The sequence below is a fragment of the Camelina sativa genome, chromosome 12 (assembly GCF_030686135.1).
Source record: "Camelina sativa cultivar CO46 ecotype springtype chromosome 12, ASM3068613v1".
Classification (NCBI taxonomy): domain Eukaryota; kingdom Viridiplantae; phylum Streptophyta; class Magnoliopsida; order Brassicales; family Brassicaceae; genus Camelina; species Camelina sativa.
The window spans coordinates 40,779,177-40,800,217 of record NC_141891.1 but is presented as its reverse complement, the minus strand read 5'-3'; the positions used below and the strand labels follow the sequence as shown (position 1 = coordinate 40,800,217).

At 31.1% G+C, this 21,041-nt stretch overlaps 3 protein-coding genes across 3 annotated transcripts; 2 read left to right on the top strand and 1 right to left on the bottom strand.

Annotated features, from left to right (window-relative positions):
* Nucleotides 1-4,548: 4,548 nt before the first annotated feature.
* Nucleotides 4,549-6,944, top strand: LOC104732908 (phosphatidylinositol 3,4,5-trisphosphate 3-phosphatase and protein-tyrosine-phosphatase PTEN1-like). Its single transcript, XM_087478831.1, has 8 exons — nucleotides 4,549-4,739; nucleotides 4,837-5,119; nucleotides 5,206-5,382; nucleotides 5,458-5,571; nucleotides 5,642-5,812; nucleotides 5,904-6,140; nucleotides 6,225-6,326; nucleotides 6,404-6,944. Exons 2-8 carry the CDS (start codon nucleotides 4,838-4,840, stop codon nucleotides 6,542-6,544), a joined length of 1,224 nt encoding a protein of 407 aa, XP_087334957.1. The 5' UTR covers nucleotides 4,549-4,739; nucleotide 4,837; the 3' UTR covers nucleotides 6,545-6,944.
* Nucleotides 6,916-8,954, bottom strand: LOC104732909 (putative mitochondrial saccharopine dehydrogenase-like oxidoreductase At5g39410). The gene is made up of 3 exons (XM_010452511.2): nucleotides 8,446-8,954; nucleotides 7,889-8,213; nucleotides 6,916-7,750 (listed from the first exon to the last, which is right to left on the bottom strand). The coding sequence occupies exons 1-3, from the start codon at nucleotides 8,790-8,792 to the stop codon at nucleotides 7,061-7,063; spliced, it is 1,362 nt and encodes a 453-aa protein (XP_010450813.1). The 5' UTR covers nucleotides 8,793-8,954; the 3' UTR covers nucleotides 6,916-7,060.
* Nucleotides 8,955-17,178: 8,224 nt separating this feature from the next.
* On the top strand, nucleotides 17,179-20,928 carry LOC104732907 (cyclin-dependent kinase C-2 C). The gene is made up of 9 exons (XM_087478509.1): nucleotides 17,179-18,183; nucleotides 18,278-18,562; nucleotides 18,652-18,969; nucleotides 19,057-19,284; nucleotides 19,372-19,469; nucleotides 19,605-19,713; nucleotides 19,797-20,210; nucleotides 20,455-20,584; nucleotides 20,668-20,928. The coding sequence occupies exons 1-9, from the start codon at nucleotides 17,863-17,865 to the stop codon at nucleotides 20,682-20,684; spliced, it is 1,920 nt and encodes a 639-aa protein (XP_087334635.1). The 5' UTR covers nucleotides 17,179-17,862; the 3' UTR covers nucleotides 20,685-20,928.
* Nucleotides 20,929-21,041: the final 113 nt, after the last annotated feature.

Here is a 21,041-nt window from a genome sequence, read left to right as displayed (position 1 = left end):
TCTAAATCGAAAAGGAAAACTAACAAAATCAATATATTTTCCATTGTATGCTAATTATATTATACGTGTGTTCTCAATAAGATTTGACATTAATGTGTAAGCAAAAATGAAATTAATTAAGCATGTATATTAATCAATAAATAATGAATAACAAAGTAATAAAGAATAACATAAATTATTAACATAATTTAGTCGGATATAAGTTGTATTTATCGTTGTAATATAAATTTTTATTGTAAGTAAGCACACAAAACCTTGAAAGAATAATGAACTTAAATAGAAAAAAATTTAATATATGATGTTTATTAGTATAGTTTTACATGTTTTATTTTAAAGATTTTAATGCATGTAGTAATATGAGATACCTGAAAAAACAATAGAAAAAAATGAGTTTGTAGGAATGAATTTTTGGTTAATTGATGAAAATTGACAAAAGTATTACTTATGAAATTATGACATATAGAAGAATAATATTTAGGATATTTTTGGATTTCCAAAATTTTTGTGGATGTTAACTGATTTTTTTACTGATTATTTTTATTGTTAAATTTAAAATACTAACCAATACACATATTATCTCATATGATGCTCATATTAGTTTTTAATTGAAATTTTAACTTTAATCCATGAAGAAGTGAATTATGGTTTTACAATTAAATAGATAGTTAAATGAGATTACTAAACTGAATGTCTAACGACGAAATTTCTTTTAGATTAAAGTTTTTTGAATATTAATATGTATTATTTTTAATAATTCATTTAAGAATATTATTAATATTTTTTATGTTTGATTTTATAATTTCAACACATGTATTTTTGTACTGCATATGTTAAAACATAAGATAATTCGAAATAGATTATAATTGTATAGGAATGAATCTTTAGTTATTTGATTAGAATGTCTCTATATCTTTACATATGTTTTTATTTTATAAATTTCACTCATTTAAAATTGATTATGATATGAGGTAAAATTAGTACTTATGAGATAACAACATAAGAAATATATCTTAAATAATGTTAATTCAATTTTTTGTGAATTATATTTTGTTTATTTTTATTTGTATTTTCAATTCTTACTAAGATATAGACTTGATATGATTAATTAATTGTGTTTGATATAAAATATTTAGTTCTATGCATTAAAATGAAATGTATAATTAAACTTAAAATATGGTTTATTACGATGGTATAGATATTTAAATGGTACTATATGTCCTATAAGAGTTTTTGGATAAAAACACAAAGATTAATAAACAATAATATTATGTCATTTATAAAATTTCAACCAATAGGAAAATATATGAAAAACGATATATTTCTCCACGAGAAGTATCATATCAAGCCAGATAGAGCTCAATCTATTAACACGTGCTATATATCTCCGAGAAAATATTTCTCAATCTATATCTCTCCGACTCCATAGTTCAATATTTATATCTCCTTTGAAACATAGCTTTTACCTAATTATCCACAAATATTGATTTTGCTCGGTTCACTATTTACTGAACTAACTAAATTAAAATAATAAACCAAATCTAACCTACTCTAAATCGAATTCAATTAATTAAAAAATACAAAAAGAAAAAAAAACATGATGATTTTCTTATGTTGGCTTTCTCCGATGATGGTGACCGGTGATGGTGATTGGTGGCTAACTGGCTATAGATCTATTTCGTAGTGGTTCATCTCTTTGTCTTATTCTACCTCTACGCTTTGATCTGCTTCATAACAGAGCTTCATCGGCTTTGATTAAACCCAAATCGAGAATTCATCGCTGAAACTGGCATTGTGGTTTGTGTTGATTTTTTTCTGGGTTTTGTATTTTTTTCATATTTTGAGATAAGTAATCAAATGAATATAGAAAGAGTTCAAATAAAACAAATTTAATAATTGAGATGTTGGGTTCGGCTAATTAGATTATTGTTTTGTGAACTGTAAAATCTCCGCGAAAACTCACCTTGATCTTCTCTTTCTTAGCAATTGTTAAAGAGAGACATGAATTAATTTTTAAGGATGCAAATTCAAAATAAATGTAAAACTCATCATAACAGTCCAAGAGAGACATGAACTAATAATTTTTATTTTTCAAATAAACACAATCTGAAATTAGAAGGAAGGAGAAGAATGAAGTAGACATGAACTATATATTATTAAAAAGGAAAAAAGATACTCAGCTACACGAAGTATTGTTCAATACATGGCTACACATCCCAACTTTAAAAATGTATTGCCAACTATACGAACTATATGTATTTCATGGTCACATATACCAACTATATGATGACATGTGCTCAACATCACAACTATCTTATTCCGGTACACTGTTCATCAGAATCCGGGGTTGACCGGCGTTGACCAATGTTAACCAATAAAAATATGCAATTTTTTTTTTTGTTTTAATGTTAGAAACCAAACAAAAAAAATTAGTTGAATTATTTATGAATCATTTATAGTGTTTTATAATGTAAAACATATATGGATCCAAAATAAAGATATATTGTATATAATTCCATTAATTTAGTCTTATGATAGTTATCTTTTTCAATTTCAAAACTTAACTGAAATTGAAATAAAAATCATTCATAAGATATTAAAACTTAAATTCAAACCAGATTATCTTGTTATAATAAATCAAATAAGAAAACTATTTATTTTAACTTTATTAATTTAAAAACATCAACTTCTTACTTAATTTATCTAAATATAAAATTAATATTATTTAATATTCTCAACCGCAACAAATATTTCTACAACAAAAATACTTAGAACCAAACCCAATACATATCAAAATCATTAGAATTATTGAAAAATGTTATATACTCATGGTAAATAAAAATTTTAATACCTGAAAAAATTATTAATGATTTTTCATTTCACTTTTATTAATTTTTGCAATATAAAAATATATTATATATCTGTTAATTCATCCATTCTTATAATAGTTAGTTTTTTTTTCTATTGCAATTTAAAACATCAACTTATTATTTGATTTATTTAAATACAATGTTTTTTGTTATTTAATAAAAGAAATATATTTGATTGTAAACAACAAAAACACACAATATTTATTTTTAATATATAGAAGATCCAAAAAATTGAGTTTGCAAAACAATATATTTGACTGTAGAAATATTAATATATACATATATAATTAATATATATATATATATATTCAAAATAATTATTAATAATTTTTATTTAATTATTAGTTTAGCTTCAAAATTAAAATTAATAATTATAAGAATGAATACATTAAAGATGGAAACAATTTTTTTTTTGGTTTCTAATATTAAAAAAGCATATTTTTATTGGTCAACATCGGTCAACACCGGTCAATACTGGTCAACATCGGATTCTGATGAACAGTGTACCGGAATAAGATGGTTGTGATGTTGAGCACATGTCATCATATAGTTGGTATATGTGACTATGCAATACATATATTTCGTGTAGTTGGCAATACATTTTTAAAGTTGGGATGTGTTGCCATGTATTGAACAATACTTCGTGTAGCTGAGTATCTTTTTTCCTATTAAAAATCAATAAATTGATATAACTGGTTTGGTATCGGTTTGAGTTGTTTTCTATCGGATTTAGTTCATAAACCGATTAAACCCAAATATGTGGGGGAAAGGAGAGATAGATGGAGAACTACTTTCTCAGGGACAACTAACACGTGATAAAAGGTTGAGCTCTATCTAGCTTGATGTGATACTTTCTATGAGAAAATAGATTGTTTTCCTAAAAATATATGGCATAGTTCAAATAGTCATAAATTGCATAGTTCAAATAGTCATAAATTGTTATATTAATAAAAATTGTACATAAAAATTTGAGAAAATATTATAAAATAGAGAAAAAGCCTTAAAAAACTCTTATATAATGGGACTGTGAGAGTATTAAAATAAAATATGAAAGTTTCATATTCAATATTAAAATGTTACAAGATAAAATCTAAAAACATATATATTACTACTTAATTGTTCTCAACAATTTTCTAAAAAAAATTTAAATTTTTACCCGCGTAATAACGCCGGCCTTATCTAGTATATTTATAATACTTTAAACACTGGTTTTTACAAAGTTGCGTCTCTTTGCCATAATATTTTTTTATTATAAGTTTTGAATTGATTTTGATGGTTGTGCTTTATTAGAAGTTACAACATTATATTGATGGCAACTCTCCTTTTATAGAACTCTAAAAACAAAATCTAGGGGAAAAATATTCAAATAGGAAATTCTACATGATTTTGATAAAATACGATTCATTACCAACAAATCTTCATTTTTTGGCCTTTATCAGAATCATGTAAATATTTGCACCAAAGCAATATATATATATATAGTTTTGTTCCTACTAATGCAATCTTTACAGAAAAGAAAGGTGAATGCTTGAGAATTGTAGAATCAAAATGATCATTCTTCGTATATACCCTTTTTACATTCCCGCCAAAACTAACAGCCACATGTAGAGAGAGAATGAGAGAGACCTAAATTTAAAGGGGAAGCTTGGCTAAATTTCAGGACCTCCAAAAATGGGATTGCACCGTTGTTGTTCAGCTATGAATGAAACATTATCTCTGTTTTAGGTAACAAAACCCATTTTCACCAAAATAATTGAAAGTTTTTCGTTTTGTATACCTCTCGACATCTTCTTCTTTCTCGGGTTCCCAATTCCTTCAATTTGGGAACCTGAAAAAATCCCTTCCTCAACTTCATGATCAATAATTCTTCAGGTATAATAAACCCTTTAATAATCTCAAATCTACAAAACCTTTTCACTTTCCTTGCGGCGTACGGTACCTAACCTAATTTATATGTTTCTTTTTGCAGAATGGGTCTCAAGCTCTCAAGAGGGCCTGTAAAAGAGAAATCAACTCTAGAACTAACGAGGGTTCACATTCTGACTTACCTAACCACAAGTTCTTACCTACGTAGCTTGGTGTCCAAGAAAAGAAGACGGTTAATCATCGGCGGATATGATCTTGACATGTCTTACATCTCTGACAAATTATTGGCAATGTCTTTTCCTGCTGAACGAATGAGAGCAGTTTATAGAAACCCTCTTTGGCAAGTCAAGTCCGTGCTCGATATGCGACATCCTGATCACTATAAGGTTCAATAACACAATTGATCAACCAAAACATCAAATCAACACAATTGATCAACCTTTTTCTAAACATTTTGGGGTCCTGCATGCAGGTCTATAATTTATGCATAGAGGAATCTTATGATCCAGAAAACTTCTATGGCCGCGTGGAACGATTCCCGTTCGATGACAATCATGTTCCATCTCTCAAAATGATCCAACTTTTCTGCGAAAGTGTTTATTCTTGGATCACATTAGATCCCAAGAACATCGCGGTCATTCATTGCATGGTATATTTTCTCAAAATCAAAACTCGGTTTCTTCCACATTGTTAAATTATCAGATTCTAATAGTACTTTTTGCAGGCAGGAAAAGGCAGAACAGGGTTAATGGTATCGGCGTACCTAGTTTATGGTGGAATGTCAGCTGAAGACGCTCTTGAGACGTATGCAAGCAGAAGAACAACAAACAATAATGGAGTAAGTCCTTAATTTAGCTTTGGATTAATAGAGAATTAAGCTTTTCTTGATTGACACGGTACCATGACAGGTCTCAATACCAAGCCAACGTCGTTATGTGAAATATTGGTCAGATTTACTTTCGTTTGGTAAAAAGGGACCTCCGGAGGTTAAATTACCTCAAGAAGATAGCAGAGAGTTGCTGAGGATTAGACTTTATGATACAGCTAACGTTGATTCTGTCTTCTTTGTGGTCTCAGAGGTAATGATATATACACTTTTGATGCATTTGCAGATTCTGTTTGATAATAATATAAACATTGATGCAAAGCAAACTCTGTATCTGATGTTAGGTTCCAAATGAGATGTATCGACCATCTGTAGAACTTGCAAGAGGTTGTTGTAGACAATTCAAGAAAGGGTATTGTAGAAGCTCGAGTCCACGGTATTATATATCTCATGTGAATCAAGAAGAGGATGAGGAAGTAACAGATGGAGAAGAGCCACATCTTGTTGTTCAAATGGATACAGAGAGTTCCATCATTGACGAGAAAACATGTCTTGATTTTTACTTTGACAAACCTGTGAGAGTAAGTCGCGCAAAGCCAAATCTTCTTCACAATGTTGTTTTGACAAGATGTTGATACGTTCGTCATAATATGATTCGTGGACAGGTGAGTGGAGACATACGCATCACATTCTACCAGAAAATGATTGGAAGCCGCCTTTTCTATACTTGCTTCAACACAGCTTTTATAACCAATGGCTTGCTTCAGGTAAAATTATACAATTCTTTTAAGCAAATGCTCTCTCTCTTGACATTTGTATCAATGGCCATTTCTTGCTCCTGCAGTTTTCCATAGGAGAGCTAGACAAAGTTGGTGGTAACGGAAGATCAATCTCTGGTCCTGATTTTAGCTTGGAGTTACTCTTTGGCCCAGCTAGTTCAAAATTTGAGAAGTTTCGTTCCCGCGATGACCTTTCTATTTCTTAAGCCTCATTTTCAGCTCTTTCAAAATCGAATCCGTTGAAGCTCATTGGATTCAACACTTGAGACAGCCACAAAAGAGGCCTGGATAGATCAGCTGATACCTAGAAAACACTGATCAAAGGCTGAAAACAGAGTTTTCCATGTACAAATGCAGAGGCAAACGGGAAATTATCAAACAAAATCAGCAAAAGAACCACTTTCTCAAACAATGTATTTTTCTTTTTGGTAGAAGGGACTGCAGTTTTGGTAAATGATAGACAGTAATATGATTTTATGGGATTCTCTTAGCCTCCATTTTTTCATAAGGACGGTCTACTGTTTCCAGTTTAAGAACCAGACACTCTGGTTTGAGTACATATCTTTCATAGCAAAAGTTAAGTAAACGGTTTTATTATTACTGCAATACAACTTACCATCAAACTGTCTTCACTGTGACTTTGAAGCTCGAACTCGAGCTAATTAGATGGAGAAACATAACAACTAAAAACAGAATAGAAAAGCAGGAGAAGAGATCTCTTTTTATGCTTGAGGCTTGCTCTTTGAAATCAACTCAAAGGATATGCCATTGTCTTCAAGTCGCTGCTGGATATCAGTTGATCCGAAGACAATGCCAGGTGTGTAGACTCCTCCTTTAACTAGGCTTTCACGCTGGCCCAAGATTATCAAACCGCATTGAACAAGTGTTATGGGGGTGGTTATATACCCAATCTCAGGTCCTGAAATCCTTGTAATAATTTCCATGTCAGGCTTTGTGTTTCCTTGTGAAGCTAAGCTCTCTTCGCTGTACCCACGACCTATGAACCACATCTTAAACGTAGCGCTTTCTACCTCTTCTTCACTTGGACCCTTCTTCTGGAACCAACCAAGGCTGAACACTGAAGGGAATTTTAAAAGAAGCCATCTTCCAAAGGAGAACTTGGAAAGCAGACCAAGGGATACTCCAAGTGTAACGTATCGGAATATCCCAAAGAGAGATTTGGATGTTATCTTTACACCGAAATGAGCTGGCTTGATCGATGACCAGAATGCTTCTCTCTTTTGTATCTGCTCAGGACTTTCGTTAAGCCCAGGAAGTCCATGTGGTTTCTCTGTTAGAGTTGTGAGTGTTCTACGAACAACTACTGCATCAGCAGAAGGTAACTTTAAAGCCCAAAGACCAATCTTCTTCTGGTTTTCTAGTGTTGGTCCTTTAGCTGGAGGATCATGAATCTGCAAATACATTCCAAAGTTCAAAGATAAGCCAAAGCCTACTAACAACGAATGTACATAACAACCTTAATCAACCCCTAACTAAAGAAACAAGTAGAATTTGATTCAATGTCACACTACGTTATATGTATTACTTACCGATGGTCTAGGCCTTCTTGGTCTTGAACGTCTCAGTTCTTTAAGCTTATCCGCATTAGCTACACCTAAAACCGCAGACTCATAAGTCCCAAAGTTTCCAGCAATTCTTTTGTCAGACTCCAAGCTGAGATACGCTTCGATCTGGTTAGGAACAGATGGAGTTTCCCATTGTTTGGCGTTAAAGAGAAGACCCAATTCAGCAGGAATTGAATCGAAACCACAAGCAGAAACGATCAAAGAGCCAGTTTCTTCTGCTCTTTCATGGTAGTTAGCTTCCATTCTCTCCATGAACTCAGGTTCACCACTTATATCCAAATAATCACACCTATCAAACAAACAAACCATACTTAACAAGATTACACCTCTTCATCAAGCTACAATCGTAAACGTTCCTTAAACCTAATCAGAGATCAAACTTAACAAGAAGCTCATCATTTGTCAAAAACTCAAGATCACAAAACCTTAAAGATTTGATCTTTACTTAACACTGAAACAAAACTTCAGAAAAGCATCAAACTTTAACACACTAAACTAAACCCAGTTGAGAAAAATCATACCCTGAATCAGCACAAGCGGAGACGACGGGATCGCCATGGATACGGAAAGGTCCAACACAGTTGAGGATGAGTTTGGTTTGTCTACAGAGACGACGAAGTGAATCCGGGTCAGATGTATCAGCAGTGAGGATATCGACAGAGGAAGGAGGCGGGTTCGGGCGGGCGGCCCATTGGAGTGATTGGGTTAACCGGGTCGAGTTACGACCAGCTAAAGCTAGAGACTTTAACGGAGAAGACGGTGTTTGAAGGAACTTGAGTGCTTCTCTGACGACGTATTTACCGGTGAACCCGGATGCTCCGAGTATCACGATATCGTAAATCGGGTCGGGTTGCTGGGTTGGATTCATCGTGATCGGGTTTTGGGATTCGGAGACGGTGAGAGTTCTTGGCTTTGATATAGATATTTAACTGTTTACAATAGTATTAGTTATGGAGCTTTGTGTTTACAATAATACCCACATCGACGACGTTACACGTGTCATTGTTACACATCAATGTGTAAACATATCTTAAGTAATAACTAGGTTAAAGCCGCGCTACGCCGCGGGATACTTTTTGTAACTACTTTCAGATATATTGAATTATTAAAAATATATATTTTTGGAATTGGATTAATTGTAAAACTATGGTTTATTCAATAGTAAAATATAAAAATGCACTAATAAAATAAAAATAAATAAATCTTAAGTTTAGTATGATTTATAAATGTTTACTTTTAAATCGATTAGACTTAATTATATAAAAAGCCTAACTAACCCTAATATATGTTTTTTTTTCTTTTCTTTACTTTTGGTGAGAGATATATTAGTGTAGTTTGAATTTGTGGTGTTTGTTTTTGTATTTTATACAAATTTAACAACATAATTGTTATATAGTATTTTTATTGTTATAAAAGTTATTATTTGTAAAAGTACATAGACATATTTTTACTTTAGTCTCGTTTTGTGTATTATTTAATATTATTAGGGACATTTACAAAAATACCATTTTTTATTACCCTTTTGCAAAAGTAACTTTTGTTGTCCATTTCTAATAATACATTCTTTCAATATACAAAATAACTAAATTCTAAACTCTAAACTCCAAATATTAAAACATACCCTTTAAAACTATATCCTAAGGTAAAACAGAGAATCCAAACCTATAAAAAAATAATACAAATCAATTTAACACATTGTAATTATGCAAAAAGGGACAAAAATGAAATTGACCAAAAAATGGTATATGTATTACTAACAATTTCTCATATTATTAGTAGAGCGATTAGGTTAATATTGTCAAAATAATTTTTAAGTCACTGATTTTAAACTATAATATAAAACCTTCAATTTTGGAACTTATATATTGTTCAATTTATCATTAGTTGGTGTTCTTATATATAAAATCACTATCAACACTAATCTCAAACTTTATTTTATTTACTTGTTGTAGGAGATATATTAATGTAGCTTAATTTTATGGTATATTATTTTGTAGTTTATACAAATTTAATCACATAATTTTTATATAGTCTTTTTGGTTAATTTAGATTATTCTACTTTATTTTCGCCAAAGGATAGTGAAATCAAAATCAATCTGAATATTTATTGGTTTTCTGTTTTATAGTTCAATCAAACTTAGGAGTAACTAAATCTATAAAATCATTCAAGTTTGTTTTCAATTTTATTTAAACCCAAATAATAAATTCATTTATTTAGTTGCTACGTTTTCAATTAATCTAGAATGAAAAATACTTTATTTATAGAGAAAAGATGGTCGATACATATATGAAATTTCTATATCTTATATTTACTGCTATATAGTTTAAGAATAATAGAAAGGATTAAGGGTTATCTACACATGAATGATGAATGTGTCATAACAAAATCTAAAGCCGTTAGTTATTGCAAAGACTTTTGAGTCCAAATTCTCAAGCCTATGTAATTTATATACTATGTTTCCTTGAAAAATAAACAAAAAACCTGAAAATTTTGAGAATTATAATAAATAAGAATTTGAGAATTCCTTCTATAAAGCATTGTATTTCTATAAAGCGGCAAAAAACAAGTGTCACTTTCTCCTTTTTCATTTTACTTCTGGTTTTAGTACTTTTTTTTCCATGAATGTGTCGTAACAAAATCTATTAAAGCAATTTTTGAGTCTAAATTCTTAAACCTATGTAATTTATTACTATGTACGGCCTGAAGAGTTAGCGCTTCATACAATATATGTGCTGGGTCCCATTCTCATGTGTTAAGGTTACTCACGAAAAGTAAACAACATAAAGCGGAGATGAAGTACATACATACAAATACAACATACATGTAGAAGAAAGTAAAGTAGTAAACTCAATTATATAGAGAAAAATAAGTTAATTCAAATTTTTTTTTACAAATGTGTATCTAATTATAAACCAAGTCTACCTCTATTTCTAATCCAAGTCTACAATTAAGAATCATTTTCCGATAAACCCTTTAGCAAAAGAAAAACTAATAGACATTGTCTCAGTTCCAGTAATATGCACTTATGCAGGGGAACAACAAAACCTTAGCACTATAATAACCTCGTCAAAACTGTCGGAGAAATGTAATATATAGTACCACTTTTGAGAATTGTATGTATAGTGTTAAATTAAATCGAATAACTCATACAACAATTGATTTTTCTTTCAATGTCACAAATTAGAGTTATTGGTATATCGACATGAGTTTAAAGGAAACATATTTATATTCAACCGAATAACCATTATATTACAAACTCTTTTAATCATTAAGTTGCTTACAATATTTAATATTTATTCAATAAAAATTGCATTTTCTGTAAATTTAGCAGTATACTTGTTATTTTTATTGATAGACATACAATAATTAATATACTTGTTTGATATTATTATATTTTTGAATGTTGTAAATGATTTATTCACTTAGTTTAAATTTAGGCTATAAATTTAAACATTTGTTATTAAAAATTATTGATGATGTTTATTATTTTATATAATGTAATTGGTTACACAATTTAAATGATGTGTTAGTTTCTAAAAATCTGGAAAAACTGATTTGGAACAAAAAATAATTATTATTGGCTGAGAGATATGAGCTGTATTAATGAAATGTTTTCATTGGTAAACAAATAAGCTGATGTGTCAGCTTCATGTTCCACAAAAATGCTGATGTGTAAGCACTGGAGAGAAACGTATTGTGTTTTTATTGTATTGATAATAATCAAATGATCATTAATAAATAATTTCACTATAATCAACTTTATAAACTCGATATAACAATTTAGTTTTTAGAAGTGTTGATAAAAATTAAATTGCATATGTAATCATCTCTTCGTTCGAGTTAAATGTTTCAAGGAATTGAAGTCGACATTTAGTTCAGTTATGGTTAATTTTGATTATTCTACTTTATTTTCGCCGAAGGATAGTGAAATCAAAATCAATCTGAATATTTATTGGTTTTTTGTTTTATAGTTTAATCAAACTTAGGAGTAACTAAATCAATAAAATCATTCGAGTTTGTTTTCAATTTTATTTAAACCCAAATAATAAATTTATTTATTTAGTTGCTACGTTTTCAATTAATCTAGAATGAAAAATACTTTATTTATAGAGAAAAGATGGTCGATACATATATGAAATTTCTATATCTTATATTTACTGCTATATAGTTTAAGAATAATAGAAAGGATTAAGGGTTATCTACACATGAATGATGAATGTGTCATAACAAAATCTAAAGCCGTTAGTTATTGCAAAGACTTTTGAGTCCAAATTCTCAAGCCTATGTAATTTATATACTATGTTTCCTTGAAAAATAAACAAAAAACCTGGAAATTTTGAGAATTATAATAAATAAGAATTTTGGAATTCCTTCGATAAAGCATTGTATTTCTATAAAGCGGCAAAAAACAAGTGTCACTTTCTCCTTTTTCATTTTACTTCTGGTTTTAGTACTTTTTTTTTCCATGAATGTGTCGTAACAAGATCTATTAAAGCAATTTTTGAGTCTAAATTCTCAAACCTATGTAATTTATTACTATGTACGGCCTGAAGAGTTAGCGCTTCATACTGTATATGTGCTGGGTCCCACTCTCATGTGTTAAGGTTACTCACGAAAAGTAAACAACATAAAGCGGAGATGAAGTATATACATACAAATACAACATACATGTGGAAGAAAGTAAAGTAGTAAACTAAATTATATAGAGAAAAATAAGTTAATTCAATTTTTTTTTTAAAAATGTGTATCTAATTATAAACCAAGTCTACCTCTATTTCTAATCCAAGTCTACAACTAAGAATCATTTTCCGATAAACCCTTTAGCAAAAGAAAAACTAATAGACATTGTCTCAGTTCCAGTAATATGCATGCACTTATGCAGGGGAACAACTAAACCTTAGCACTATAATAACCTCATCAAAACTGCCGGAGAAATGTAATATATAGTACCACTTTTGAGAATTGTATGTATAGTGATAAATTAAATCGAATAACTCATACAACAATTGATTTTTCTTTCAATGTCACAAATTACAGTTATTGGTATATTGACATGAGTTTAAAGGAAACATATTTATATCAAACCGAATAACCATTATATTACAAACTCTTTTAATCATTAAGTTGCTTACAATATTTAATATTTATTCAATAAAAATTGCATTTTCTGCCTATTTAGCAGTATACTTGTTATTTTTGAAAAAATATTGATAGACATACAATAATTAATATACTTGTTTGATATTATTATATTTTTGAAAGTTGTAAATGATTTATTCATTTAGTTTAAATTTAGGCTATAAATTTAAACATTTGTTATTGAAAATTATTGATGATGTTTATTATTTTATATAATTTAATTGGTTACACAATTTAAATGATGTGTTAGTTTCTAAAAATCTGGAAAAACTGATTTGGAACAAAAAAATAATTATTATTGGCTGAGAGATATGAGTTGTATTAATGAAATGTTTTCATTGGTAAACAAATAAGCTGATGTGTCAGCTTCATGTTCCACAAAAATGCTGATGTGTAAGCAAGAGAAACGTATTGTGTTTTTATTGTATTGATAATAATCAAATGATCATTAATAAAGAATTTCTCTATAATCAACTTTATAAACTCGATATAACAATTTAGTTTTTAGAAGTGTTGATAAAAATTAAATTGCATATGTAATCATCTCTTCGTTCGAGTTAAATGTTTCAAGGAATTGAAGTCGACATTTAGTTCAGTTATGGTTAATTTCGATTATTCTACTTTATTTTCGCCGAAGGATAGTGAAATCAAAATCAATCTGAATATTTATTGGTTTTTTGTTTTATAGTTCAATCAAACTTAGGAGTAACTAAATCTAAAAAATCATTCGAGTTTGTTTTCAATTTTATTTAAACCCAAATAATAAATTCATTTATTTAGTTGCTACGTTTTCAATTAATCTAGAATGAAAAATACTTTATTTATAGAGAAAAGATGGTCGATAAATATATGAAATTTCTATATCTTATATTTACTGCTATATAGTTTAAGAATAATAGAAAGGATTAAGGGTTATCTACACATGAATGATGAATGTGTCATAACAAAATCTAAAGCCGTTAGTTATTGCAAAGACTTTTGAGTCCAAATTCTCAAGCCTATGTAATTTATATACTATGTTTCCTTGAAAAATAAACAAAAAACCTGGAAATTTTGAGAATTATAATAAAATATGAATTTGAGAATTTCTTCTATAAAGCATTGTATTTCTATAAAGCGGCAAAAAACAAGTGTCACTTTCTTCTTTTTCATTTTACTTCTAGTTTTAGTACTTTTTTTTTCCATGAATGTGTCGTAACAAGATCTATTAAAGCAATTTTTGAGTCTAAATTCTCAAACCTATGTAATTTATTAGTATGTACGGCCTGAAGAGTTAACGCTTCATACTGTATATGTGTTGGGTACCACTCTCATGTGTTAAGGTTACTCACGAAAAGTAAACAACATAAAGCGGAGATGAAGTACATACATACAAATACAACATACATATGGAAGAAAGTAAAGTAGTAAACTCAATTATATAGAGAAAAATAAGTTAATTCAATTTTTTTTTACAAATGTGTATCTAATTATAAACCAAGTCTACCTCTATTTCTAATCCAAGTCTACAATTAAGAATCATTTTCCAATAAACCCTTTAGCAAAAGAAAAACTAATAGACATTGTCTCAGTTCCAGTAATATGCACTTATGCAGGGGAACAACAAAACCTTAGCACTATAATAACCTCATCAAAACTGCCGGAGAAATGTAATATATAGTACCACTTTTGAGAATTGTATGTATAGTGATAAATTAAATCGAATAACTCATACAACAATTGATTTTTCATTCAATGTCACAAATTAGAGTTATTGGTATATCGACATGAGTTTAAAGGAAACATATTTATATTAAACCGAATAACCATTATATTACAAACTCTTTTAATCATTAAGTTGCTTACAATATTTAATATTTATTCAATAAAAATTGCATTTTCTGCCAATTTAGCAGTATACTTGTTATTTTTGAAAAATATTGATAGACATACAATAATTAATATACTTGTTTGATATTATTATATTTTTGAAAGTTGTAAATGATTTATTCATTTAGTTTAAATTTAGGCTATAAATTTAAACATTTGTTATTGAAAATTATTGATGATGTTTATTATTTTATATAATTTAATTGGTTACACAATTTAAATAATGTGTTAGTTTCTAAAAATCTGGAAAAACTGATTTGGAACAAAAAAAATAATTATTATTGTCTGAGAGATATGAGCTGTATTAATGAAATGTTTTCATTGGTAAACAAATAAGCTGATGTGGCAGTTTCATGTTCCACAAAATTACTGATGTGTAAGTGCTGGAGAGAAAAGTTGTATGTTTTTATTGTATTGAATCTAAAATAAGCAGTAATGTTTGTAACGAGATTGAAGCATAATAATTTGTGATTTGATTTGATTGGCGTAAATCATGTGTGACGTAAATCATTCATTAATGTTTGATGTGTTTCAAATAATTGTAAGCAGATTTTGAAGGAGAGAGAGGATAAGAACACTTCACGCCGTTTCTGTTTATATTACCAGAACTACACAGTGTGTTAAATTTTTGAGAATAAAAACGGCACGCAGTGAAGCTATGTAAAGTGAAAACTGACAAACTTGTTTAACCAAGCTCTCTTACTAGGGTGGGCATTCGAGTTACCCGTTTGGGTTTGGGTATTACCCGTTCGGGTTCGGGTTAATGGGTAATGGAAAATAGAACCCATTCGGGTATTTTACTATGTTTGGGTGTGGTTCGGTTCGGGTAGTACCGGGTTCGGGTCGGTTTGGGTTACAATTTTCAGAACCCAATTAGTACCCGAACTACCGGGTACCCGAAAAAGTATAATTAAAATTAATTAAATTTAAATAAATTTAGTTAAAGTTTGACTTATGTGACAATATATTTTAGATATTTTGATTATTTTTGATATTTAGGTATAAAACTAAATGAAATATTCAAAATTATAATCATAACTTTAGGGTAATTGCAGTATATTAATGATAAATATTATAAATATGTTTATATGTTCGGGTTTGTTGGGTACCCAAACGGGTACCGGGTATTACCCGACCCTAACCCGAACCCACGGGTATTAGAAAATAGAACCCAATAGGGTTTTATAAGCAAATCCGAACCCAACCCGAACCCGGTTTTCGGATCAGGTTCCGGGTTGGGTATTCGGGTACGATTTTTATGCCCAGGCCTATCTCTTACTAGCTCGAAGTGTCTATGTTCCCTCCATTGTTGTGTTTCTTTCAATCGCTTGATATAAAACTAATAAATAACATTTTCTTCATTTTTCTTTGAAAAATAAGTATTTGAGAATCTGAGCTTCAGTTTCTTTTTTGTGTTGGTAACCGGACTTTGTTATAAGATCGATATATGAGAATGTTAAAGACATTTTCAAAACAAGTAGTGCTCGGGGAAGATAAAACCAGAAATGTATATCACCAAGGTTGGATTAAAATGCCTTAAGATACTAGTATATATCTTCGGGGAATGACGAGTGTAAATTGAAAAGTCTTGTGTTAATGACTTAGTGTAATGCAAGCACTGTAATTAATTATAAATTATCCTAGGTTGTTTGTAGTGGATTGTAGCTGTGTTGGCAGCTCATCACCTATAGCTGAGTCGGTTAGCAAGGGAACTAAGAGCTTGAAAGAAGGTTGGTCCAGGAGTATTCAGCATTATGAATGAGTTTAGGATCATTTGTTGCTAGATATCTCTCTGCACTTTTGGTTCTCATAATGAAATATATATTTAGTGCCATTCAAAATATTTTTCTTTATGGATGATGCAAAACGAAGACTATCCCCAAATTTCTCAATACATAGGAAGGTCGATGATGCAATGCTGTATCATTGTGGTACATGGAATCATTGAAATGAATGACAAGGGGGAAATAGACAAAAGTAAATAATATCTTGATCAAGATGACAATTTCTTTTAGCTTCTTTTAATTTCAATCAGGTCACTTCTCCATGTGTGAGAGACATTACAGCTAACGTGCTCTAGGTAAGCAAAAAGTTTCAATCACGTACGTTCATTTGATTTTGATTACTTATAAAAAGTAAAAATTAATTAATCAAATATTTTGATCTCCCACAATACTATGTGAAATTTACCTATGTGTAAAAGACGAAAAGCTTAAAACAAGGAAAATGCATAAACATATATTTCTTTTTCTGCAGCTGAATTTGTATGAATTAAAGTTTTCTTTTTTGACTGAAGAAGACCCTTTAAAGCAATGCACCTGACCAACAATTATCATCATTGTACTGCTTTAGTATTTAAACCCCACCTTCTGGTAAATATGCTTTTTGAGAACTCTGTTGTTTTGTACATAGAAGATATTATCAAGTGTTTGTAAGAACTCTGATTTTGTTAAGACATCTGAACAACTTGGGATAGATTAACTAACTAATCTACCTTAATTGCTTCTTAGCTTTTTAACCTGTCGGTTAGGTCTTCTCTCTTTCTCTGTCAGACAGGTGACAAAGCTAAATATGTCTTTTTCTTTCTCTCTCTCTCTCTCTCTCTTTTGCAAAGAGAAGAAAAAAAAAGAAGATTATTACCCAATTTTGGTCCCATAATTCTCTCTCTTGCTGTTTATGCGGTTGTGTTTTGCAGCTTCCCTTACCTCTCTTTCACAAGAAGATTCAACAAAAAAAAAATGGTTTCCTTTTACTTTTAATAATTTTGTCATGTGATTTTTTGTTCCTCTTTCTCTCCTTTTTTCATCATCGTCTTCTTTGTGTCTTTGTGTCTTGCAATCCCATTTCATCTTTTGGCCTAATGTGGGGTTTAATTCCCCCATATTAGACCCGTTTCCATATCCGGAAACAAGTTTTTTCCCTATAACAAATGGGTTGCATCAGCTCCAAGAATGTGTCATGTTTTACGGACCAGAGTCCCTCACCGGTCCCTGAGCCCGGCTTGATATCTACAAGTCGAGTTCTTATTGATCATTCGTTGGAGGCGAGTCACAATAGCAAGCGTTCAAGAAAATCAAGGAGATTGAGCGGTTCTGATTTGAGAGGTGGTGTGAGCCTCGGATTATCTCACAGGAGTTTAGAGGCTGAGCAAGCTGCTGCTGGTTGGCCGGCTTGGCTTTGTTCCGCTGCCTCTGAGGCTGTCCATGGTTGGGTTCCTCTAAAGGCTGAGGCCTTCCAGAAGTTGGAGAAGGTAAGACATATGGTTTCTTGCCAAGAAAGTTACCCAGATGACAATTTTTTTTTTGGGTTATGTGTTTGATAGATATTGTTTGGTACGGTGTTAGATTGGACAAGGAACATATAGTAGCGTGTTTCGAGCACGGGAAGTAGCAACGGGGAAAATGGTGGCTTTGAAGAAGGTAAAGTTTGATAATCTCCAACCAGAGAGCATTAGGTTCATGGCAAGAGAAATTCTGATTTTACGGAAACTCAACCATCCAAACATCATGAAACTTGAGGGCATAGTCACGTCTCGAGCATCTAGCAGCATTTACCTTGTTTTTGAGTATATGGAACATGATCTTGCCGGCTTATCCTCGAATCCCGACATCATATTCACCGAGTCACAGGTACAACAAAACCGGAATATGTGTATATTTCTCTGATAAATAAAGTTTTTGAAATACTTTCTTTAATATGATTCTTGTATATATACCAGATCAAATGTTACATGCAGCAAATACTTTGGGGACTAGAGCATTGTCATATGCGTGGCGTAATCCATAGAGACATTAAGGCATCAAACATTTTGGTGAATAATAAAGGAGTTCTAAAGCTTGGAGACTTTGGACTAGCAAATGTGATAACACCTACGAACAAAAATCAATTGACAAGCCGTGTAGTGACTTTGTGGTATCGAGCTCCCGAGCTTCTTATGGGTTCCACTAGTTATGGAGTATCAATCGATTTATGGAGTGTGGGATGTGTTTTTGCTGAAATTCTCATGGGGAAACCAATCCTAAAAGGCAGAACTGAGGTAAAAGCAATTGTCTTAGGAGTTGGCTCGGAGTTGAAATATTTTTTATTTAATTTATTTATTAATATTCCATTTTTGTTTTTGCAGATTGAACAATTGCATAAGATCTACAAGCTTTGTGGATCTCCACCAGATAGCTTCTGGAAAAGAACTAAGCTTCCCCACGCAACATCCTTCAAACCACAACATACTTATGAAGCCACTCTAAGAGAACGATGCCAAGAGTTATCAAAGAGTGGCGTTTTTCTACTAGAAACTTTGCTCTCAATGGAACCTGACAAGCGTGGCACTGCTTCTTCTGCGCTTAACTCTGAGGTGAAAGCAAGATTTTCAACTTCCCATTTCCCCATTTCTATTCACCTCTTAAGTTTTCTTTTCTGATTTTTCTCAATCTGATCTCAGTACTTCTTAACGAGGCCTTATGCGTGTGATCCTTCTTCGTTGCCTAAATATCCACCAAACAAAGAAATGGATGCTAAATATCGTGACGATATGCGCAGGTCAGAATTCTTCTCTTGACTTTGAAGCGTCTTCCATTTTTCAAGCTCTTCTTCCTTGAGCTTGTTGCATATTTGAGAACTGAAGTTACCAAAACTGTTTATGTTTCATAACTGTTATTGCACATTCTTTTGCAGGAAAAGAGCAAACCTAAAGTTGCGAGATTCTGGAGTTGGCAGGAAAAACAAAAGACCAAATAGAACACAATACGATCCAAAGAATTACGCTAAGTTACCAATAAGACAGGTCCCTCTTTCTCTCTTGCTCTCTATTAAAAAATCCTCTTCCAGCTATATTTCTTGAGTCTCAAGTAAGGTTTTAACGTGCAGGACACGGTTGAGGCTAAGAACATACAAAATGAGGCATCTCGAGCCACCACAACAACACAAGGAAATTACTACAAAGTCTCTGACCTCCCAATGACCACGGGACCGGCCAGTGGCTTTTCATGGGCCGTGAAAAGACGGAAAGATCCTGATAATATCTCCACTCTTACCTACTATCAACCCAGCTCAAGAAGCCAATTGAGTGGAACAAGTGTTGCATTTGCCAAGAACACTTTTTTGAATCTAAAACCAGATAATGACTCAGTATGGGAGGTCCAAGGAGACAACTATGATGATGTTATCGAGGAGGTTCCTAGTGAGAGTAAGCTTAGCCGTATTGGCGAACGTCACGGATCACTTGATGGTTCTGGTTTGGATTTCAGCCAAAGAGAGGAGGATTCTCCAAAGAAAAACTTAGTAAGTGCTCTTCGTGACATTGATACCAAAAAAAGAAGATTATCAAAAATTTTGAAAAAAATTATGAGGATTACTTTAAAATAATTTTGAAAAAATTATCAAAAATTGAAATATCACCAGATGGTGGGGTAGCCTTCGGTTCATTATGCAGATTTTGATTCGTTTTGACACCTCTAATTCAAGTGAATTGATTTATAATATAGTTGAAGTTAAATATTTGTGATTATTGGTGTTGGTGTTGCAGGAGCATCAAGAATTTGGAAAACAAAGCATATCAGGACCGTTGATATTTAAATCAGGAAAGATTGATGAGATTTTGAAGAGGAATGAAAGTAATATACGGCAAGCTGTCAGAAAATCCCACTTCCAAAGAGGTAAAAAAAAACTAATTAACAAGAGCATAACTAAACCGGAAATAACCAGATAAGTTCACTAAACCATCTTTTTTGTTTTGCAGAACAAGATGACAGATAAAACGGAAAGTCGAACTACCAAGAAGACAAAAAGTCCAATTTTCATTGTTTTTGGACAAAAGAGGGAAACAAAAAAAAACAGAAAACGTTACGGAAAATTAGTAAAATCCGATATATATATCCAAAAATGTTTCTGAGCCCTCTTCGTTATATGATGTAATAGAGGAAAAACAATAACAAAAAGTTTGTCATTTTTAGAGGAATCTAAAAACCAAAAAAAAAAAGAGCATGACATTTTTCCCCTATTTAAGTTGTCTTTTTTGAAGATAATTCTCATAGTATTAGAGAGTAGAGACAGTAAACAGAGGAGTAAAGATTTATTCTCACATTTTTCTACTTATATTGTTACTTGTAATAC

What these genes read in the sequence shown, in the direction of transcription:
- LOC104732907 (XM_087478509.1), top strand. Translation starts at nt 17,863, where the DNA reads ATGGGTTGCATCAGCTCCAAGAATGTGTCATGTTTTACGGACCAGAGT. An exon ending in TATCGTGACGATATGCGCAG is followed by an intron (nt 19,470 to 19,604) that starts GTCAGAATTCTT and finishes ATTCTTTTGCAG; the next exon opens with GAAAAGAGCAAACCTAAAGT. An exon ending in ATTCTCCAAAGAAAAACTTA is followed by an intron (nt 20,211 to 20,454) that starts GTAAGTGCTCTT and finishes TTGGTGTTGCAG; the next exon opens with GAGCATCAAGAATTTGGAAA.
- LOC104732908 (XM_087478831.1), top strand. Translation starts at nt 4,838, where the DNA reads ATGGGTCTCAAGCTCTCAAGAGGGCCTGTAAAAGAGAAATCAACTCTA. An exon ending in GACATCCTGATCACTATAAG is followed by an intron (nt 5,120 to 5,205) that starts GTTCAATAACAC and finishes TCCTGCATGCAG; the next exon opens with GTCTATAATTTATGCATAGA. An exon ending in TCTTCTTTGTGGTCTCAGAG is followed by an intron (nt 5,813 to 5,903) that starts GTAATGATATAT and finishes ATCTGATGTTAG; the next exon opens with GTTCCAAATGAGATGTATCG.
- LOC104732909 (XM_010452511.2), bottom strand. Translation starts at nt 8,792, where the DNA reads ATGAATCCAACCCAGCAACCCGACCCGATTTACGATATCGTGATACTC. An exon ending in TCCGCTTGTGCTGATTCAGG is followed by an intron (nt 8,214 to 8,445) that starts GTATGATTTTTC and finishes TTTGTTTGATAG; the next exon opens with GTGTGATTATTTGGATATAA. An exon ending in CAAGAAGGCCTAGACCATCG is followed by an intron (nt 7,751 to 7,888) that starts GTAAGTAATACA and finishes ATGTATTTGCAG; the next exon opens with ATTCATGATCCTCCAGCTAA.